General features: G+C 40.1%; 1 protein-coding gene across 10 annotated transcripts in view; it reads right to left on the reverse strand.

Annotated features, from left to right (window-relative positions):
• Positions 1-19133: 19133 nt before the first annotated feature.
• ARHGEF9 (Cdc42 guanine nucleotide exchange factor 9) overlaps positions 19134-22408 on the reverse strand; it is a 420451-nt gene continuing 417176 nt past the window's right edge. For all 10 annotated transcript variants that reach the window (XM_027535132.1, XM_027535130.1, XM_027535131.1 and 7 more), the window contains one exon: positions 19134-22395. In XM_027535132.1, the coding sequence (XP_027390933.1) occupies positions 22214-22395 (182 nt within the window). In that variant the 3' untranslated portion in view covers positions 19134-22213. The remainder of the gene's footprint in view (positions 22396-22408) is intronic.

Genomic DNA, 22408 nt, shown 5'->3' on the forward strand with positions numbered 1-22408 from the left:
ATTCTGCAACTTTGATAAATTCACTGATTAGCTCTAGTAATTTTCTGATACTATCTTTAGGGTTTTCTATGTACAGTATCATGTCATCTGCAAACAGTGATAGCTTTACTTCTTTTCTGATCTCGATTCCTTTTATTTCTTTTTCTTCACTGATTGCTGTAGCTAGGACTTCCAGACCTATGTTGAATAATAGTGGTGAAAGTGGACACCCTTGTCTTGTTCTTGATCCTAGGGGGAATGCTTCCAGTTTCTCACCATTGAGAATAATTCTTGCTGTAGGATTATCATATATGGCCTTTACTATGTTGAGGTAGGTTCCTTCTATGCCCAATTTTTGAAGAGTTTTATCTATTTCTGCTTTATTGACTATGCCAAAGCCTTTGACTGTGTGGATCACAATAAACTGTGGAAAATTGTTCAAGAGATGGGAATACCAGACTACCTGACCCGCCTCTTGAGAAACCTATATGCAGGTCAGGAATGAACAGTTAGAACTGGCCATGGAACAATAGACTGGTTCCAAATAGGAAAAGGAGTACGTCAAGACTGTATACTATCATCCTGCTTATTTAACTTATATGCAGAGTACATCATGAGAAATGCTGGGCTGGATGAAGCACAAGCTGGAATCAAGATTGCCAGGAGAAATATCAATAACCTCAGATATGCAGATGACACCACCCTTATGACAGAAAGTGAAGAAATAAAGAGCCTCTTGATGAAAGTGAAAGAAGAGAGTGAAAAAGTTGGCTTAAAGCTCAATATTCAGAAAACGAAGATCATGGCATCTGGTCCCATCACTTCATGGGAAATAGATGGGGAAACAGTGGAAACAGTGTCAGACTTTATTTTTGGGGGGCTCCAAAATCACTGCAGATGGTTACTGCAGGCATGAAATTACAAGACGCTTACTCCTTGGAAGGAAAGTTATGACCAACCTAGATAGCATATTGAAAAGCAGAGACATTACTTTGCCAACAAAGGTCCGTCTAGTCAAGGCTATTGTTTTTCCAGTGGTCATGTATGGATGTGAGAGTTGGACTGTGAAGAAGGCTGAGCACTGAAGAATTGATGCTTTTGAACTGTGGTGTTGGAGAAGACTCTTGAGAGTCCCTTGGACTGCAAGGAGATCCAACCAGTCCATTGTAAAGGAGATCAGCCCTGGGATTTCTTTGGAAGGAATGATGCTGAAGCTGAAACTCCAGTACTTTGGCCACCTCATGTGAAGAGTTGACTCGTTGGAAAAGACTCTGATGCTGGGAGGGATTGGGGGCAAGAGGAGAAGGGGACGACAGAGGATGAGATGGCTGGATGGCATCACGAACTCGATGAACGTGTGTTTGAGTGAACTCCGGGAGTTGGTTATGGACAGGGAGGCCTGGCATGCTGTGATTCATGGGGTTGCAAAGAGTCAGACATGACTGAGCGACTGAACTGAACTGAACTGAATCATAAATGTGTGCTGAATTTTTTCAAAGGGTCTTTCTGCATCTATTGAGATGACTATATGTTTTTTTTTATCTTTCAATTTGTCAATATTCAAACAATCACATTGATTGCTTTGTAGATATTGATGGATCCTTGCATAGTTGGAATAAACCCAACTTGATCATGGTGTATGAGCTTTTTGATATGTTGCTGAATTCTGTTTGCTAAAATTTTGTTGAAGAGTTTTGCATCTATGTTCGTCAGTGATATTGGTCTGTAGTTTTCTTTTTTAGTGTTGTCTTTGTTTGGTTTTGGTATCCGGGTGATGGTGGCCTCATAGAATGAATTTGGAAGTGTTCCTTCCTCTGTAATTTTTTGAAAGAGTTTTAGGAGGATAGGCATAAGCTCTTCTCTAAATGTTTGATAGAATTCTCCTGTGAAGCCTGGTCCTTGGCTGCTGCTTTTGGGGAGATTTTTGATCACAGCTTCAATTTCAGTGCTGGTAATTGGGTTGTTCAAAATTCCTACTTCTTCCTGATTCAGTCTTGGAAGATTGAACTTTTCTAAGAACTGTCCATTTCTTCCAGTTTATCCATTTTATTGCCATATAGTTGTTCATAACGGTCTCTTATAATCCTTTGTATTTCTGCATTGTTTGTTGTAACCTCTCCTTTTTCATTTCTAATTTTGTTGATTTGATTCTTTTCTCTTTTTTTCTTGATGAGTCTGGCTATGGATTTGTCAATTTTGTTTATCTTCTCAAAGAACAAGCTTTTAGTTTTATTAATCTTTACTGTTGTTTCTTTCACTTCTTATTCATTTATTTCTGCTTGGATTTTTATGATTTCTTTCCTTCTACTGATTTTGTGTGTGTGTTTTGTTGTTGTTCTTCTTCTTTTTCCAGTTGTTTTAGCTGTAAAGTTGGGTTGTCTATTTAATGTTTTTCTTGTTTCTTGAGATAGGAATGTATTGCTATAAACTTCCCTCTTACAACTGCTTTTGATGCATAGCATAGGTTTTGAGTTGTGTGTTCATTATCATGTGTTTCTAGAAATAATTTGATTTCTTTTTTGCTTTCTTCAGTAACCGGTTGGTTATTTAGACACATGTTGTTTACTCTACATGTTTGTGTTTCTTAGTTTTTTTTTTTTTTCTTGTAATTGATACCTAGTTGTTTTGTTTTTGGAGAAGATGCTTGATATTATTTCAATTTTCTTAAATTTACTGAGGTTTGATTTGTGACCCAAGATGTTGTCTATCCTGGAGAATGTTCCATGTGCACTTGAGAAGAAAATGTATTCTTCTGCATTTGGATTGAATGTCTTGAAGATACTTATGAGATCTATCCCATCCAATGTATCATTTAAGACTTGTGCTTCCTTATTAATTTTCTGTTTTGATAATCTGTCCATTGGTGTGAGTGGAGTGTTAAAGTCTCCTCCTATTATTGTGTTACTGTCAATTTCTCCTTTTATGTCTGTTAGTGTTTTTCTTATGTATTGAGGTGCTCCTATGTTGGGTGCATAGATATTTACAATTGTTATGTCTTCCTCTTGGACTGATCCCTTAACCATTGTGTAGTAGCCTTCCTTATCTCTTGTAATCTTCTTTATTTTAAGGTGTATTTTGTCTGATATGAGGATTGCTAATCCAGCTTTCTTTTGCTTCCCATTTGCATGGAATATATTTTTCCATCCACTCACTTTCAGTCTATATGTGTCTTGAGGTCTGAAGTGGGTTTCTTGTAGACAGCATAAATATGGATCTTGTTATTGTATCCACTCAGCCAGTCTGTGTCTTTTGGTTGGAACATTTAATCCATTTACTTTTAAAGTAATTATTGATATATATATGTTCCTATTGCCATTTTCTTAATTATCTGGGGTTGATTTTGTAGATCTTTTTTCTCCTATTGTATTTCTTGACTATATAAGTCCCTTTAACATTTGTTGTAAAGCTGGTTTGGTGGTACTGAATTCTCTTAACTTTTGCTTGTCTGAAAAGCTTTTGATTTCTCCATCAATTTTGAATGAGATCCTTTCTGGGTACAGTAATCTTGGTTGTAGATTTTTCCTTCAGTCCTTTAAATATATCCTGCCATTCCCTTCTGGCCTGCAGAGTTTCTGCTGAAAGATCAGCTGTTAAGCATATGGAGTTTCCCTTGTATGTTACTTGTTGCTTCTCCCTTGCTGCTTTTAATATTCTTTCTTTGTGTTTAATCTTTGTTCTTTGATTAGTATGTGTCTTGGCGTGTTTCTCCTTGAGTTTATCCTGTATGGGACTCTTTGTGCCTCTTGGACTTGATTGGCTATTCCCTTTTCCATCTTGGGGAAATTTTCAACTATAATCTCTTCAGAAATTTTCTCATACCCTTTCTTTTTCTCTTTTGTTTCTGGGACCCCTATAATTCAAATGTTGGTTTATTTGATATGGTCCCATAAGTATCTGAGACTGTCCTCAGCTCTTTTCATTCTTTTTACTTTATTCTGCTCTTCAGAAGTTATTTCCACCATTTTATCTTCCAGCTCACTGATTCGTTCTTCTGAAGCATGTATTCTGTTATTGATTCCTTCTAGAGTATTTTTAATTTCAGTAATTGTGTTGTTTCCTTCTGTATGCTTATTCTTTAATTCCTCTAGGTCTTTGTTAATTGATTCTTGCATTTTCTCCATTTTGTTTTCAAGGTTTTTTTTATCATCTTTACTATCATTATTCTGAATTCTTTTTCATGTAGCTAGTCTATTTCCTCTTCATTTATTTGGACTTTTGTATTTCTAATTTATTCCTTCATTTGCATAGTATTTCTCTGCCTTTTCTTTATTTGTTTTAACTTATTATGTTTGAGGTCTCCTTTTCCCAGGCTTCAAGGTTAAATTCTTTTCTTCCTTTTGATTTGTTCCCTCCTAATATTGGCCCAATTGTTTGTGTAAGCTTCATATAGGGTGAGATTTGTGCTGAGTTCCTGTTTGTTTTTCCTCAGATGGGCAAAGCTGAGGTAATCCTGACAGCAGATGCTGTCAGCAGAGCAAGGCTGAGGGAATCCTGACAGCAGACAGGTAATCCTGTTTGCTGATGATTGGGTTTCTACTTTTTGTTTGTTTGTTTGTTTGTCGTTTAGATGAGGCTTCTTGCACATTTTGGTACTGGTGGTTGGATGATGCCAGGTGTTGTATTCGAGCAGTTTCCTTTGTGGGAGTTCTATCTGATACTCCCTAGGGTTAGTTCTCTGGTAGTCTAGGGTCTTGGAATCAGTGCTCCCACTCCAAATGTTCAGAGCTTGATATCACTTCTTCCCTTCCAAGGGGCATGTTGGGCAAAGCCATGCTTGGCTAATATGGTTGGGGTTCAGAAGCCCTCAGGACCTTATATGTTCCTCCAGACTCCTCTCTACTTCTTAGAAATGGAGGCCCCTCCACCTGTTTGCCTCACCCTCAAGGCAGGCCCAGCTTAAAGCAAAGATATTTCCTTTCTCTTCCACAGTTAAAATTTTCCAGAAAAACCAGCCACCAGAGGCTAGTGTGTCTTGATAAACCAGCACTGAAGTTGTTCAAGCCAAGGACAGCTGAGCCATCCCAGAGGGTTTGGGTGACCAGCACCTCCAAGGGCACCAAGGCGCACGGTCTGTTTCTTTCTTTTTCTCTTTTTTGGTATTCCCATTAGACAAATGATACTTTTTTTTTTTTTTAGTTTTTCCATAGTCCTTAAATGTTCTGTTCTCTTTTCTTTTCATTCTTTCTTCTCTCTTTCAGTTTCTGAGGATTCTATTGAATCATCTATCTTAGAGATACTTTCTTCAGTTGTATCCAATCTACTAATGAGCCCATCAAAGCCATTCTTCATTTTTATAGCAGTGTTTGTTTATTTTTAATCTCTAGCTTTTGTTTTCTGGTTCTGTCTTAAGATTTTTATCTCTCTGCTTACATTTCCTATCCTTTTACAAAATATTTATTTGTCTTTGCTGGGTCTTAGCTGCAGCTTGCAGGATATTTGATCTTTGTTGCATCATGTGAATTGTTTATTTGCAGCATGTGGGATCTTTAGTTGCACGTGAGATCTAGTTCCCTGACCAGAGATGGAATCTGGGTCCCCTGCATTGGGAACATGGGGTCATAGCCACTAGACAACCAGGGAAGTTCCTATGTATTCTTACATGCAGTAGACTTTACCACTAGAACACTGAGTATATTTATCACTGTTGTTCTATATTCCCAGACTGATAATCCCAACATTCTTGGTATGTCCTGATGCTTGCTCTCTTCAAATTGTGTGTGTGTGTGCGTGTGTGTTCAGAGGTGAGGGTCTTTGCCTTGATACATATTATAATTTTTTCCTTTATAGCCAGAAATGTTGTACTGGGTAAAAAGAACTGTAAAAAGGTAAATAGGCCTTTACTAAAGTGTGTGAGATGTGGGGGCAGGGAAAATGTGTTGTAGTCCTAAAATCAGGTGTCAGTTTTTTAGTGACCCTGTTTTTAGACTGTTAAATTCACAAATGTTTCTCAGGTTTTTTATTTCCCCTTAGTTGGGTCAGAATGGTTTAGAACGGGCTAGAATTGGGTATTTTCCTTCTTTCATGTGGAAAGCTAGATTCAGCTATAGTTGGGTACTGCCCTTGTGCCAGGAAGTTAGGTTTTGATAATACGCCAGCAGGTTAGGTTCTCATTAGCTAATTTCCTCTGGTGGTGGGCTTTTCTTAGAAGAACACATTGTTTTGGCATATTTCAAAATTGTTCCTTTTTCCTGTTTCATACCATAAGCAAGATTGTTGTTTTTCTCCAATATTTACTGTTAGAACCTTGTTGAGTTCCTGGAGTTAAATCTCACAGTATTGTAAAGGACCCCCTAAGATTTTGTCCCAATTGAGTTTTCAACTCTGAGTTGTCCACACTGAGCTTCCAGCAATTCATCAGTTACAGTTTGGGTAACTGATTCCCAAGTATATTCTGATCATGAGTCTCTGCTCAGGCAAACCATGACTCCAGTATTGAGTACAGCAGTTTGCCCTTTGCTCTACCCAGCAGAAGAGATGTTGATTTTTCTGTCACTTCAACTTTTCACTTGTTGTTAGGATAGAATGGTAACCTCTAAGCCACTTATCTAACTGGAACCAGAAGTTTGATATGTATCCCCACTCAGATTTCTTGAGGTATACTTGTCAAATAAAACTTGTATAGACCAATATGGTGACATAGTCTCCCTCACAAGAAGACCTAGCAGCAACTATCTAAAGAAAAGACACCAGAGTGGAAATCCTGAAACCCAAGAGTGAGGCTGAAGCAACCCCTGGAACACAGGGAGACTGAAAAGGACTGGTTCAAAATTGTAAGAAGGGTGGCTATACTCTGACCACATTGCCATCCCACCCCCAGGCCAGCATAAAGTCATACCAAGAGGGCCTTCCTGAGCTTATAGTTTCCCTAGTGGGGAAAAAAATGAGCCCAGAGTGAACATAGAGCTTCCCTAGTAGTGTGAGTCACTTCCTAGGAGGCCCACTCATGTCTAACCTCACAGACGTGGCAGTAAAATTGGCAGAGCTTGACCACTATAAATCAGATTGTGACAGAGAAGTAGCTGGGGCTTTTAGCAACCTTGTATGTTGTCAGCCATGTCCCTTGGATGCTGCTGGTATGTCTGTTACCAAGGATGCTTATGGGTCCTTGGCTGTGCCCTGGGTGGGTCTCTAGGTTGTCAGGACTTCCTTAGGACTATAGTAGAGTAGGGCTAGATGTGGGTCACAGGACTATTTCAGGAAATACACTCAGTCCAAGATCAGAGGGAAGTGTTGCCAGGGGCAGAGAATGGCATATCTTCTCATTGATGCCATGGCAGAAGGGGCTGATGGCAGGCCCATGGATAATGAGACTGGAGTCAAATCTACATGAGGAGAGAAAATTTCACATTTATAACAAGCCATTGTTTTTCCACCTCTGCACTTGTTGAAGCAGCCAAGTTACCTAGTTCAGTTCAGTTCAGTTCAGTCGCTCAGTCGCTCAGTCTTTGTGACCCCATGAATCACAGCACACCAGGCCTCCCTGTCCATCACCAACTCCCAGAGTTTACTCAAACTCATGTCCATTGAGTCTGGTGATGCCATCCAGCCATCTCAACTTCTGTTGTCCCCTTCTCCTCCTGTCCTCAATCCCTCCCAGCATCAGGGTCTTTTCCAATGAGTCAACACTTTGCATGAGGTGGCCAAGTACTGGAGTTTCAGCTTCAACATCAGTCCTTCCAATGGACACCCAGGACTGATCTCCTTTAGGATGGACTGGTTGGATCTCCTTGCAGTCCAAGGGACTCTCAAGAGTCTTCTCCAACACCACAGTTCAAAAGCATCAATTCTTCGGTGCTCAGCTTTCTTCACAGTCCAACTCTCACATCCATACATGACCACTGGAAAATCTATAGCCTTGACTAGATGGACCTTTGTTGGCAAAGTAATGTCTCTGCTTTTGAATATGCTATCTAGGTTGGTCATAACTTTCCTTCCAAGGAGTAAGCATCTTTTAATTTCATGGCTGCCGTCACCATCTGCAGTGATTTTGGAGCTCCCCAAAATAAAGTCTGACACTGTTTCCACTGTTTCCCCATCTCATTCCCATGAAGTGATGGGACCAGATGCCATGATCTTAGTTTTTTGAATGTTGAGCTTTAAGCCAACTTTTTCACTCACCTCTTTCACTTTCATCAAGAAGCTTTTTAGTTCCTCTTCACTTTCTGCCATAAGAGTGGTGTCATCTGCATATCTGAGGTTAGTGACATTTCTGCTGGCCATCTTGATTCTAGCTTGTGCTTCATCCAGCCTGGCATTTCTCATGATGTTATCTGCATATAAGTTAAATAATCAGGGTGATGATATACAGCCTGTACGTACTCCTTTACCAATTTTGAACCAGTATGTTGTTCCGTGCCTGGTTCTAACTCTTCCTTCTTGACCTGCATACAGATTTCGAAGGAGACAGCTAAGGTGTGGTATTCCAATTTTGTTAAGAATTTTCCAGTTTGTTGTGATACACACATTCAAAGGTTTTGGTGTAGTCAATAAAGCAGAAGCATATGTTTTTCTGAAACTCTCTTGCTTTTTCAATGATCCAACGAATGTTGGCAGTTGATCTCTGGTTCCTCTGCCTTTTCTAAATCCAGCTTGAACATCTGGAAATGCAAGGTTCATGTACTGTTGAAGCCTGACTTGGAGAATGTTGAGGATTACTTTGAAAGCATGCAAGATGAGTGTGATTGTGCAGTAGTTTGAACATTTTGGGGCATTGCCTTTCTTTGGGATTAGAATGAAAAGTGACCTTTTCCAGTCCTGTGGCACTGTTGAGTTTTTCAAATTTGCTGGCATATTGAGTGTAGTACTTTAACAGCAGCATCTTTTAGGACTTGTAGTAGCTCAACTGGAATTCCATCACCTCCACTCGCTTTGTTCATAGTGATGCTTCCTAAGGCCCACTTGACTTGACATTCCAGGATGTCTGGCTCTAGGTGAGTGGTCACACTATCGTGGTTATCTGGGTCAGAGAGATCTTTTTTGTATAGTTCTTCTGTGTATTCTCGCCACCTCTTCTTAATATCTTCTGCTTCTGTTAGGTCCATACCATTTCTGTCCTTTATTATGCACATCTTTGCATGAAACGTTCCCTTAGTATCTCTAATTTTCCTGAAGAAATCTTTAGTCTTTCCCATTCTATTGTTTTCCTGTTACTTTGCACTGATCACTGAGGAAGTCTTTCTTATCTCTCCTTGCTATTCTTTGGAACTCTGCATTCAAATGGGTATATCTTTCCTTTTCTCCTTTGTCTTTAGTGTCTCTTCTTTTCTCAGCTATTTATAGGGGCTCCTCAGACAACCGTTTTGCCTTTTTGTATTTCTTTTTCTTGGGGATGGTCTTGATCACCACCTCCTGTACTATGTCATGAGTCTCCTTCCATAGTTCTTCAGGCACTCTGTCTATCAGATGTAATCCCTTGAATCTTTTTGTCATGTCCACTGTATAATTGTAAGGGATTTGATTTAGGTCATACCTGACTGTCTAGTGGTTTTCCCTTTTTTCAATTTAAGTCTGAATTTGGCAATAAGGAGTTCATGATCTGAGCCACAGTCAGCTCCCGGTGTTGTTTTTGGTGACTGTATAGAGCTTCTCCATCTTTGGCTGCAAAGAATATAATCAATCACATTTTGGTATTGACCATCTGGTGATGCCCATGTGTAGCGTCTTATATTGTGTTGTTGGAACAGGACGTTTGCTATGACCAGTGTGTTCTCTTGCCAAAACTCTGTTAATCTTTGCCTTGTTTCATTTTGTACTCTAAGGCCAAATTCACCTGTTACTCCAGGTATCTCTTGACTTCCTAACTTTGCATTCCAGTCACCTGTGATGTAATGAACATAATTTTTTGGTGTTAGTTCCAGAAGATCGTGTAGGTCTTCATAGAACCATTCAACTTCAGGTTCTTCAGCATTAGTGGTTGGGTCATAGACTTGGATTACTGTGATATTGAATGGTTCACCTTGGAAACAAACAGAGTTCATTCTGTCATTTTTGAGATTGTACCCATGTACAGCATTTTGAACTCTTTTGTTGACTGTGAGGGCTACTCCATTTCTTCTCAGGGTTTCTTGCCCACAGTAGCTATAATGGTCATCTGAATTAAATTCACCCATTCAAGCCCATTTTAGTTCACTGATTCCTAAAATGTTGATGTTCACTCTTGCCATCTCCTATTTGACCATCTCCAGTTTACCTTGATTCATGCACATAACATTCCTCATTCCTTTGCAGTATTGTTTTTACAGCATCAGAGTTTACTTTCACCATCACACACATCCACAACTGGGTGTTGTTTCTACTTTGCTTTAGCCTTTTCATTCCTTCTGGAGCTATTTATTTGCTCTTCTCCAGTAGCATACTGGGCACCTACTGACCTGGGGAGTTCATCTTTCAATGTCATATCTTTTTGCTTTTTCATACTGTCCATGGGGTTCTCAAGGCAGAAATGCTGAAGTGGTTTTCCATTTCCTTCTCCAGTGGACCACGTTTTGTCAGAACTCTCCACCATGACCTGTCCAACTTGAGTGGCCCTACATGGCATAGCTCATAGTTTCATTGAGTTAGACAAAGCCATTATCCGTGTGATCACTTTCATTAGTTTTCTATTGTGGTGGTTTTCATTCTCTCTCCCATCTGATGGACAAACTTAGAAGGCTTGTTGAAACTTCTTGATGGGAAGGTGCATGTATCCTTTTGGATCATATTTTTCTCCAGATGTATGCCCAGGAGTGGGATTGGAGAATCATTTGGTAGCTCTATTTTTAGGTTTTTAAGGAACCTCCATATTCTTCTCCATAGTGTCTGTACAAATTTACATTCCCACATATGGTGCAAAACGGTTCCCTTCTCTCCACACTTGCTCCAGCATTTATTGCTTGTGGATTTTTAATGACAGCCATTTTGGCTGGTGTGAGGAGATATGTCATTGCAGTTTTGATTTGCATTTCTCTAATAATTCATGATGTTGGACATCTTTTCATGAGTCTCTTGGACAACTGTATGTTTACTTTTGAGAAATGTCTGTTTTGGTCTTCTGCCCATTTCTTTGATTGAACTATTTGTTTTGATGTCCAAGCATAATTAGCTATTTATAAATGCAGGAGAACAATCTCTTGTCTGTCACATTATTTGAAAATATTTTCTCCCAATCTTTGGGTTGTCATTTTGTTTTGCTTATTGTTTCCTTTTCTGTGCAAAAGCTTTTGAGTTTGAGTAGGCTCCCATCTGTTTATTATTTCTTGTTTCCATTGTTGTAGGAGATATATCAAATTTTTTTTTCTGTGATTTATTAGAGAGTGTTCTGCCTATGATTTCCTCTAGGAGTTTTACAATGTCCAGTCTCACATTTAGGTCTTTAATCCATTTTGAGCTTATTTTTGTGTATGTTGTTAAAGATTTATCTAATTTCATTTTTGTTACATTTAGCTGTCCAGTATTCACAGCATCATTTGTTGAGAGACTATCAATTTGACATTGTGTAGCTATGCCTCCTTTGTCATAGATTGATGGACAGTAGGTGCATGGGGTTGGAGAAGGCAATGGCACCCCACTCCAGTACTCTTGCCTGGAAAATCCCATGGACGGAGGAACCTGGTGGGCTGCAGTCCATGTGGTAGCGAAGAGTCAGACACAACTGAGCGACTTCCCTTTCACTTTTCACTTTAATGCATTGGAGAAGGAAATGGCAATCCACTCCAATGTTCTTGCCTGGAGAATCCCAGGGACGGGGGAGCTTGGTGGTCTGCCGTCTATGGGGCTGCACAGAGTCGGACACGACTGAAGTGACTTAGGAGCAGCAGCAGGTGCATGGGGGTAATTTCCAGGTTTTCTATAATGTTCCATTCATCTATATTTCTATTTTTGTACTGGTACCACACTGCTTTGATTACTGTAGCTTTGTAGCATAGTTTGAAGTCAGGAAACCTGATTCCTCCAGCTTACTTTTTCTTTCTCATGATTGCTTTGACTATTCCAGATCTTTTTTGTCTCCATAGAAATTTTAAGAATTTTTTGTTCTAGGTCTGTGAAAAATGCCATTGGTAATTGATAGGGATTGTGTTGAATCTGAAGATTTCCCTGGGTAGTGTAGTAATTTTGACAATATTAATTCTTCCAATATATGAATATCTGTTTGGGTCTTATTTGTTTTTTTTTTTTTTTTAATTTATTTATTTTTTAATTGAAGGATGATTGCTTCACAGAATTGTGTTGGTATTTACCAAACATCAACATGAGTATTTGATTTCTTTCATCAGTTTCTCATAGTTTTGAGGAATACAGGTGTTTTGTCTCCTTAGGTATGTTTCAGGTCAGTCGCTCAGCCATGTCTGACTCCTTGTGACCCCATGGACTGCAGCATGCCAGGCCTCCCTGTCAATCACCAATTCCCGGAGTTTACTCAAACTCATGTCCATTAGTCGATGCCATCCATGTGTCTCATCCTCTGTTGCCCATTCTCCTCCTGCCCTCAGTCTTTCCTAGTTTAGTCCTAGGTGTTTTATTCCTTTTGATGTGATGGTAAAAGGAATTGTTTCTTGAATTTCTCTTTTTGATTTTTTCATTTGTTGTTCACTCACTCAGTCATGTCCATCTCTTTTGGACCCCATGGATGGCAGTATGCCAGGGTTCCATCCTTTACTATCTCCCAGAGTTTGCTCAAACTCATGTCCATTAGCCAATGATGCCATTGAACTGTCTCACCCACTGTTGCCCCATTCTCCTCTTGCCCTCAGTCTTTCCCAGCATCAGGGTCTTTTCCAATGAGTTGGCTCTTAACATCAGGTGGCCAAACTATTGGAGCTTCAGTGTTAGTCCTTCCAATGACTATTCAGGGTTTATTTCCTTTTCCTTTAGGATTGACTGGTTTGATCTCTTTGCTGTCCAAGGGACTCTCAAGAGTCTTCTCTAGCACCACAGTTCAAAAGTGATCAGCCTTTTGTATTATCTAGCTCTCACATCCCTACATAACTACTGGAAAAACCAAAGCTTTGACTATACAGATCTTTGTTGGCAAAGTAATGTCTCTGCTTTTTAATACACTGTCTAGATTTGTAATAGTTTTCCTTCCAAGGAGCAAGTGTCTTTTAATTTCATTGTTGCAGCCACCATCCACAGTGATTTTGGAGCCCAAGAAAATAAAATTGTCACTGTTTCCATTGTTTTCGTGTCTATTTGTTATGAAGTGATGGGACCTGATGTCATCATCTTAGCTTTTTGAATGTTGAGTTTTATGCCAGCTTATTCACTCTCCTCTTTCACCTTCTTCAAGAGGCTTTTTAGTTCTTCATTTTTTTTTTTTTTTTTTTTTTGCCATTAGGGTGGTGTTATCTGCATATCTGAGGTTATTGTAATCTCTCCCAGCAATCTTGATTCCAGCTTGAATTTCATCCAGCTTGGTATTTTGCATGACATACTCTGTATATAAGCTAAAGTAGCAGGTGACAGTATACAGCCTTGACTTACTCCTTTCCCAATTTGGAACCATTTTGTTGTTCCATGTCCGGTTCTAACTGTTGCTTCTTGACCTGCATACAGGTTTCTCAGGAGGCAGATAAGTTGGTCTTGTATTTCCATTTAAGAATTTTCCACAGTTTGTTGTGACCCACACAGTCAAAGACTTTAGCGTAGTCAGTGAGGCAGAAGTATATGTTTTTCTGGAATTCCCTTGTTGGTGTATAGAAATGCAACAGATTTCTGTTGCATATGTGTATTAATTTTGAAACCTGTAACTTTATTTGATTCACTGATGCATTCTAGAAATTTTCTGGTAGCATCTTCAGGATCTTCTATGTATAGTAAGTACCATGTCATCTGTGAATAGTTACAGTTTAATTTCTTCTTTTCCAATTTGGTTTCCCTTTACTTCTTTTTCTTCTCTGAGAGTTGACATCCTTGTCTTTCTCCTGATCTTAGAGGAAATGCTTTCAGCTTTCACCATTGAGTATGATGTTAGTTGTAAGTTTGTCATATATGGCCTTTATTATGTTGAGGTATAGTCCCTCTATGTCCATTTTCTGGAGGGTTTTTATCATAAATGTGTTCGGAATTTTGTCAAAAGCCTTTTATGTATCTATTGAAATGTATATTTTTTATTCTTCAGTTTGTTGATACTGTGTATCACATTGATTGATTTGCAAATACTGAAAAATCCGTGCATACCTGGGATGAATCCTGTGATCATGGTGTATGGTCTTTTAAAATGTACTGTTGGATTCAAATTGCTTGTGTTTTGTTGAGGATTTTTGCATCTATGTGGATCAGTGATATTGGCCTGTAATTTTCTTTTCTTGTGGTATCTCTGTCTGGCCTTGGTATCAGGGTTGTAGTGGCCCCATAGAATGTGTTTGGAAGTGTTCCTTCCTCTGCAATCTTTTGCAACAGTTTCAGAAGATAGGTGTTAACCCTTCTTTAAATGTATGATAGAAGTCACCTGTGTAACCATCAGGTCATGGACTTTTGTTTGCTGGGAGTTTTAAAATCACAGTTTCAATTTCAGTGTTTGTGATTGGTATATTCATAATTTATATTTCTTCCTGGTTCACTTTTGGGATTTGCACCTTTCTAAGAATATGTCCATTTTTCCAAGTTGTCCATTTTGTTGGCATGGAGTTGCTCATAGTAGTCTCTAATGACCCTTTGTGTTTCTGCAGAGTAAATTTTAACTTCTCCTTTTTTATTTCTAATTTTATTGATTTGAGTCCTCTCCCTTTTTTCCTTGATGAGTGTGGCTAAAGTTTTATTGGTTTTGTTTATCTTTTCAAAGAACCAGCTTTAAATTTCATTAATCTTTACAGTTGTTTTCTTTGTTCCTATTTCATTTATTTCTTCTCTGATGTTATTTCTTTCCTTCTGTTAACTTTACTTTTGTTTATTCTTACTCTAGATATTTTGGGTGTAAGGTCAGGACTTTTATCTGAGATTTATTTGTATTTCTTGAGGACGATTGTATGTGATAAACGTCCCTCTTAGAACTGCTTTTGCTGTCTCCCATAGGTTTTGGACTGTTGTGCTTTTGTTTTTATTTGTCCCTAGGTATTTTTTTATTTCCTCTTTGATTTCTTCAGTGATCCTTTACTGTTAAATATCATATTGTATTTTTTGTAATTTTTATTGTAGTTTCTTTCTAATCTTATAGCATTGTGATAAGAAAAGGTGCTTGATGTGGTTTTAATTTTCTTAAATTTACTGAGACTCACCTTATGGCTCTGCATGTGGTCAATATTGGAGAATGTTCTGTGTGCACTTGAAAAGAATGCGTAGTCTGCTGCTTTTGGATGGAATGTTCTATAAATTTCAATTAAGTCCATGTGATCTAAAGTTTTATTTAAGCCCTGTGTTTCCTTACTAATTTTCTGTCTGGATGGCAATGTGATTTAGGATGGGGTTTTTGTCCACACCAACAATGTGATTTATGGTGGGGGCGCTGAGTTACCTGGTATCAGTTCATCTTCTGAGGGGACTGTATACAGGGATCAGCCACAAGTGCAATGATAAAGCTCTAACAAAATCTTAAGAAACTTGAGTGTGCTTTCCTGGGGGCAATACTCCATGCATATTGTCACATATTTATTCTGGAAAGTAACATTGTCCTCACTCCACAGGAATAGGAAAATTGAAGCTCTCTGTTTGGTACTTTCTTATACTCCGCTCTATGATTCTTCCCTTGGCTGATTTTCATCTGTATCATTTAGGTTTCATAAGGCATAACTATGAGTATACCAATGAATTCTGTGAGTCTTGTAGTGAATTATCAAACCAAACATCTATTTCTGCTTTATTGACTATGCCAAAGCCTTTGACTGTGTGGATCACAATAAACTGTGGAAAATTCTGAAAGAGATGGGAATACCAGACCACCTGATCTGCCTCTTGAGAAACATGTATGCACGTCAGGAAGCAACAGTTAGAACTGGACATGGAACAACAGACTGGTTCCAAATAGGAAAAGGAGTGCGTCAAGGCTGTATATTGTCACTCTGCTTATTTAACTAATATGCAGAGTACATCATGAGAAATGCTGGGCTGGAAGAAACACAAGCTGGAATCAAGATTGCAGGGAGAAATATCAATGACCTCAGATATGCAGATGACACCACCCTTATGGCAGAAAGTGAAGAGGAACTAAAAAGCCTCTTAATGAAAGTGAAAGAGGAGAGTGAAAAAGTTGGCTTAAAGCTCAACATTCAGAAAACGAAGATCATGGCATCCGGTTTCAGACTTTATTTTTTTGGGCTCCAAAATCACTGCAGATGGTGACTGCAGCCATGAAATTAAAAGACGCTTACTCCTTGGAAGGAAAGTTATGACCAATCTAGATAGCATATTCAAAAGCAGAGACATTACTTTGCCAACAAAGGTCTGTCTAGTCAAGGCTATGGTTTTTCCTGTGGTCATGTATGGATGTGAGAGTTGGACAGTGAAGAAGGCTGAGCACTGAAGAATTGATGCTTTTGAACTGTGGTGTTGGAGAAGACTCTTGAGAGTCCCTTGGACTGCAAGGAGATCCAACCAGTCCATTCTGAAGGAGATCAGCCCTGGGATTTCTTTGGAAGGAATGATGCTGAAGCTGAAACTCCAGTACTTAGGCCACCTCATGTGAAGAGTTGACTCGTTGGAAAAGACTCTGATGCTGGGAGGGATTGGGGGCAGGAGGAGAAGGGGACGACAGAGGATGAGATGGCTGGATGGCATCACTGACTCGATGGACGTGAGTCTGAGTGAACTCCGGGAGTTGGTGATGGACAGGGAGGCCTGGCGTGCTGCAGTTCATGGGGTCGCAAAGAGCCGGACACGACTGAATGACTGAACTGAACTGAACTGAACTGAAGGGTGTTATTTGGGATCCCTAGACTCTCAATTGGTGTCAGAAGGAAGGGTTGTCTTGTGTGAACTCTTTCCCCTAACTTCTCAATTGCTCTAACATTCACAATATGGTAGAATTTTCCTTGTCTTCTGAGACTTAGTTCAAACATTTCCTTCTTTGGTAGAGATGTCTAATGTTCATTCATATCTAGTTCTCCTGCCCTTCTGAGTTTGTAGGACTTTTACAGTTTTCTGTTTCCTTAAAGTTGGATGAGGCCATATGATCAGTTCTGGCTAGAGAATTTAACTGTAAGTGAGAAACAATCTAGGGCTCTCTCTTCAGCTGTGGTGATTATAGAACTACATCTTGAGATGGAGGTGTAGCAAGGCAGCAGAAGCCCAGATTGTGTACTATCACATGGGTGATAGCTGCTCTGGAAAGTCACCTGGACTCAGAGTAGGATTTGTATGAGCAAGAAATAAACTCTTATATGTTAAGCCATTAAGATGCATATTGATGTATGAATACAACACAATATTGTAAAGCAATTATCATTCAATTTACAATAAATAAATTAAAAAAATAAAATGGATAAACAACAAGGAAAAAAAGATTTGAGGGAATATCTCTTATTGCAGTACACTAAACTTATCCTGACTGATTACAAAGATGTTCCTCAATCAGAATTAACCATTCCATTTTCTGAGTGCCTTGAGGACTTCATCCATCCTTCTTATGGCCCATGTTTATATGTTCTCACTGAACTCTGAGACTGTAGGCAGAGATTTTATTTTAGTCATCTTGGTATCTCCTGTGTACCAACCACAAGGCCTAGCCCAGATTATATACTTAGGACATGCAAGTTGAATCTAATTCAGTTGGTTGGCAGCATGGCTGTTGTGGAGATGGACAAAGCCTCACCTAAAAAGCTGCCTTGAAGGACCTATTGGTGAGTTAAATAGAAGTAATACAGGCTTCTGAAGGACAAAGGACCATGCACCATTCCTTTCACTCTTCCCCAATCATATGAGAAAACACTCATGGCCTACTAGAGAAAAAAGAAAGAATTGGGAGAGATGGAACCAGAATAGTGTGCTTCTAGTGAACATGAAGTAACCTCCAAAATTCCTCTCCAACCATGTTGGGAAACCCAGATGGTCTAATATACCTATGACCAGGCTAAACTGTTGCACTGCAAGTGGTTGTACTTGGGGGAATGCTGAGATCTCATTTTGTTATCTTGGACCTGATAGGTAAAGGCCTGGGTGAGCAAGGTCTATCTAATCAGCATTCTATTCTATGCAGGACAGAAGCCTCTGGGAGGCAGGGGTAAGCAGGTCAATATAAATAGGGAAATTCCAAAGGGTCCAAAAGTTAAGCAGGCTAAGCAGTAGAGTGGTGGCCTCAGTGACTAAAACACTGAAGTAAGCCAAAACCCACAGCAGAGACCTTGGGCCTCCTTCTATTTGCTCTTGGTACTAGAGACAAAAGGACCGGTGGTCGTAGTCATCTGTTGGAAGCCTACGCTAGAAAACTTAAAGAGACAGGGCTCTTGAGGAGAATATAGAGAGTGATACTCATTCATATGCTAGTATCAGCTCATTCCATATTCTTGCTTCCAACTCCCCTCAATTCATGTGACACCCAGGAACACTCTAAGAGTAAGCAACTCTGAGATCAGTTTGAAGCAGATTGGGAGATGAGTGACAAATAAGCATTTTACTGGGATCAGTGTTTATTTCTTCTGGAGAAAGGCAGGTGAAGTAGTACCAGAACATACAAACTATTATTGTGTCTCTGCTGGGTAACATAAGATACCACACAGGAGCCTTGTGGACAGCAAGGAGCATGTATGTGTAGGAGACACCATGATGAAATAAACACTTTGGGGGATGGATAAATATGTCTATTTCAGAGGAAACAGGACTGGAAGCATTAGGAAATAGCTGGAGGTGAAGGATTCCTAAGTGATATGTATTCTGGTTAGGTTCAAAAAGCAGCTTTTAAGATCATGTGAGAGTGCACAGGGCAAGTACTGGACTTGGCAGCTGCAAGGAAAAGGAGCAAAGTCAGGAATGGGTCTTTAAGACTTGTCAAAGGGTGAAGTGACATGAATGACAGTCCTACCCATAAAGACATTTGAAGTGCCTCTGTTACAGACTCAAAATTGGTTATTGTGGCCTACTCTTTAAGAAATGACATGGAAGGCCACAGACAGCCCATCGTATGCCTGGCTATAGAACAACAGGACTGGTAGGCGAGGCTGGGATAAGCTGCCCCCACCAGGCAAATTCCCTTTATTTAGCACTTGGTAAAACATACACACACAAAATAGCATGAGAGCTATGCCTAGAGGTGTCTTTTACTTCTTTTATTGAACTCCATAAATATTTTCATAAGGCTTTGTGTCATTACAACATCATATTTTTGTTAAACATTTTTTAAACACACAACTTTGACACTTGTTTGACAGGGTCAAACAATCAGATAGAAGAAATGAAATAATAAACTGGCAAGTGCAGAGCAGCAGGGGTAATCAAAATCACTGTTGCCCATCCATCCACCCCAGCCCACCCCATCCCCAAAGCACTAAAAGATCACTATTTGGTTTCACACTAGAATTGTTAGAACTCTCTTGTTGCTGTCCTTACACATCCTTTAGAGATATACATGTAGAAGGGATGAGAGAGAGAGGGAGAAAGAGGAGTTGAGCTTCTGGATTAGGCCATTCTATGGCAGGTTCCAAGCCTTTTGGAGAGCAAATCCAGGCCTCATTGAAGTGAGGAAAGGGGATCTCTGGGCCATGCAGAAACAGAGATTTACAGATTCCTTGGGGAGAGCACTGCTGTGGGGACATAGAATAGGCTTGAATTCTGAACTCAGGTAATGGGGGATCCCCTTGAGGCTGTCCATCACTGGTCTGCTTGCTGTCATTGGTTAGGTGAATTTTCTGACCAATGGTAAACTGATTTCTTATTGTTCTCACAAGTTATTGGCATCTGATGAGACCAGTGAGTTGGGTGAGTGAGAGGTAGGTGGAAAAGAGGTGATAATCCCTGATCCTGGAGCTCTGTGTCCTGCTTCCCTGGACACAGTCCCAGGGGAGCAGGAAGGGGGTGTGGGAGGGAGCTTGGCCAAGAGAAGTTGTAGCTCCAGGGACCTGTCCAAGAATCCCCTTTTGGTGTGCCCCCAAGCTCTGGAGAAACATGTCAAGGCCAGGCCTAATGGGAAAGAATGGAAAGTGGGAAAATAATGTACACTCAAGGGAGGCCTACACAGCCAGATATTCTGTTTGACAGGGAGGTCAATTTAGCTTAGGCACTCAGTACCAGGTTCCTTGCCAACGGAGCTTAAGTAGTTGGGTCTTGTGCTGAGCAGTGGTGGCCAGTCCCGAGCTCTAGCCCTCTGCTCAATTCAGGCTTATCCTTGGCTTACTCCTCAAGTCTCATTTGGGTGTGGTGGAATGTGAGCTTAAACAGCTTGTAATTTGATTCCCAAAGAGGAAAAATTCCCAGGCTGGACAGGGCCTGGTCTGGATCAGGAAGCATAAAAGCAGCAATCAAGCTAGCTATGTTAAGTGTCCCATGCAGCCACAGCTGCTGCTCATTAAGCTGAGGTCCTTTCATGATGAAGTCTTCTCCCACAGGGTCCAGGACAGACTCAATCTCCTCACTAGAATGGCGCTCCATAGTAGGGCCCATCTTTACTCCTTTGTACTACATTCTTCTTACAATTCAAGGTCTATCTACCCAAGAGGCCATGTGGAGAGGAGGAATAGGGAGTACACATAGGGAGCCTGTCTCTTTGTGTGGGAAGTGTAAAGCCTGCCAAAAATGAACCTGAGGGCAGCAACTCTGCCTCAGATCCTTTCTCCACAGGGAAGTGTCCTCTGGGTTTCTCACTTGCTTACTTCAAATGTGGTGGGATGGGAGAATGTTGGAAATAGGGCATTCTTTGAGTTCCAGAAGTGCTTTAATTATGCTCATACCAGCAATCCTCCTGTGTAGGGGAGAGCAGGGGAAAGAAAGAAAACAGGGAGGAAGATGGAAGGAGCCATGGAAGATTATCCATGCAATCTGCTAACAATGGGGCAAGTTACACCTAAGTTAGGAACTTTAAGTACATATCTTGGACTGAGGACGTCTCTTTCCATCCCCATCTTTATTCTTTTCTACATTACTCTCAGCCCTGGATTCTGTCTAGGTCAATAATTTGAATACAGCTGATGATCTTGGTCAGGTGAGCTCTGTTTTGACCTCTCACAGACTCTGAACAATGCTTCCTAAACAATCTGCAAATGTGAAGCAGGTATAACCAGGCTGCTGAACTGACTGCAGTGGGGAACCATATCCTAAACCTACCTGTTACTGGAGACAGTTGAATCCCTCCTTCAAGGGGCAGAGTCTCAGCCTCTTTGCTTCTAGTTCAGACTTTTTAAGTTAGGGGAGGAAGAAGCCTAGAAGAAACCCCATAACCAAAGTGGCATGAAGAAGAGAAAAACTGACCCAAACTGAACCCCAGATACAAAACTGTCATGACCCAGCAGTGCTACAACATGGGAACCCCCAGTGCTAGAAGAAGAAACAGCCCAAATGCAGAACATTTTCTGAACAAAAGTCCCTTCTAGTATCATTACTCTGATGTTCTCTTACTTCTGTTTAGTTTCAATCCCTCCACAACACCTAAAACACAGTGAAAGCAATAGAAATATTGAGCAGTTATGTCACAGGGCACAACAGAGCATGTCCAGACTGGTATGACTAGGACAGAAGATGCAGGAAAAAGGCTATTTGGGGTAACTGCAGGGCTGCAGAAACATTCGCAGATGATCAGTCGAGGGAGAGGAGAAAGGGGATCCTTCCTTTACCCAATGAGAAGTAAAAGGAAAAAAAAGAAATTCAAAACTCCCAAACTCCACCATATTAAATTAAATTCAAAAGTCATCAGCATCAGTATCATCAGGAAAGTAAAAAACAATACAACACATCTATGTTAATAATGACAAGTCAATGAATCATTCACAGGAGAGCAAAAAGATTATTTCAACAAAAAAGGAACAAATAGAAATGTAAGTTTCTGAAAGTAAAGGGGAGGGGGGCAGGATAAGAACAGAAAACTTTTTAAGGGATCACGTGTTTGGAAGTCATTGGTACTTCTTCCTACCAACTACAGATTTTACTTGCCCAAAACAACAGAAAACATTTTTGGTCCTTCTGCGTGTGTGTGTGTGTGAGTGTGAGTGTGAGTGTGTGTGTGTGTGTGTAGTTGGGTGTGTGGGTGTGTACACTCAAGACTGTGTGTTTTTGTGTATGTGTGTGTATGCATGTGTGTGTATATGTATATATATATATAAATTTCAACAGTGCTTCTCCAAAAAAAGGTCCATCTATAAATATAATTTTATTTATTTTAAAATTATCTGCCTCCCTGTTGGTATTATTTTTTGAAGGGGGTTAACCTGCTGAAGTTTTGCCAGAATGGTGACTGGCTGCGCTTGGGTTCGGTGAACTCAAAGACCTGCGACTGAGCGATGCCATCGGGGACCAGGTATTGGCCCTGGTTTAACGGGTCCTGTGGTGGTGGGTAGGAAGGAGGAACTGAGCGGGCAGAGTTGACACCTAGAGTAGATGG

The sequence above is a fragment of the Bos indicus x Bos taurus genome, chromosome X (assembly GCF_003369695.1).
Source record: "Bos indicus x Bos taurus breed Angus x Brahman F1 hybrid chromosome X, Bos_hybrid_MaternalHap_v2.0, whole genome shotgun sequence".
Taxonomy (NCBI): Eukaryota; Metazoa; Chordata; class Mammalia; order Artiodactyla; family Bovidae; genus Bos; species Bos indicus x Bos taurus.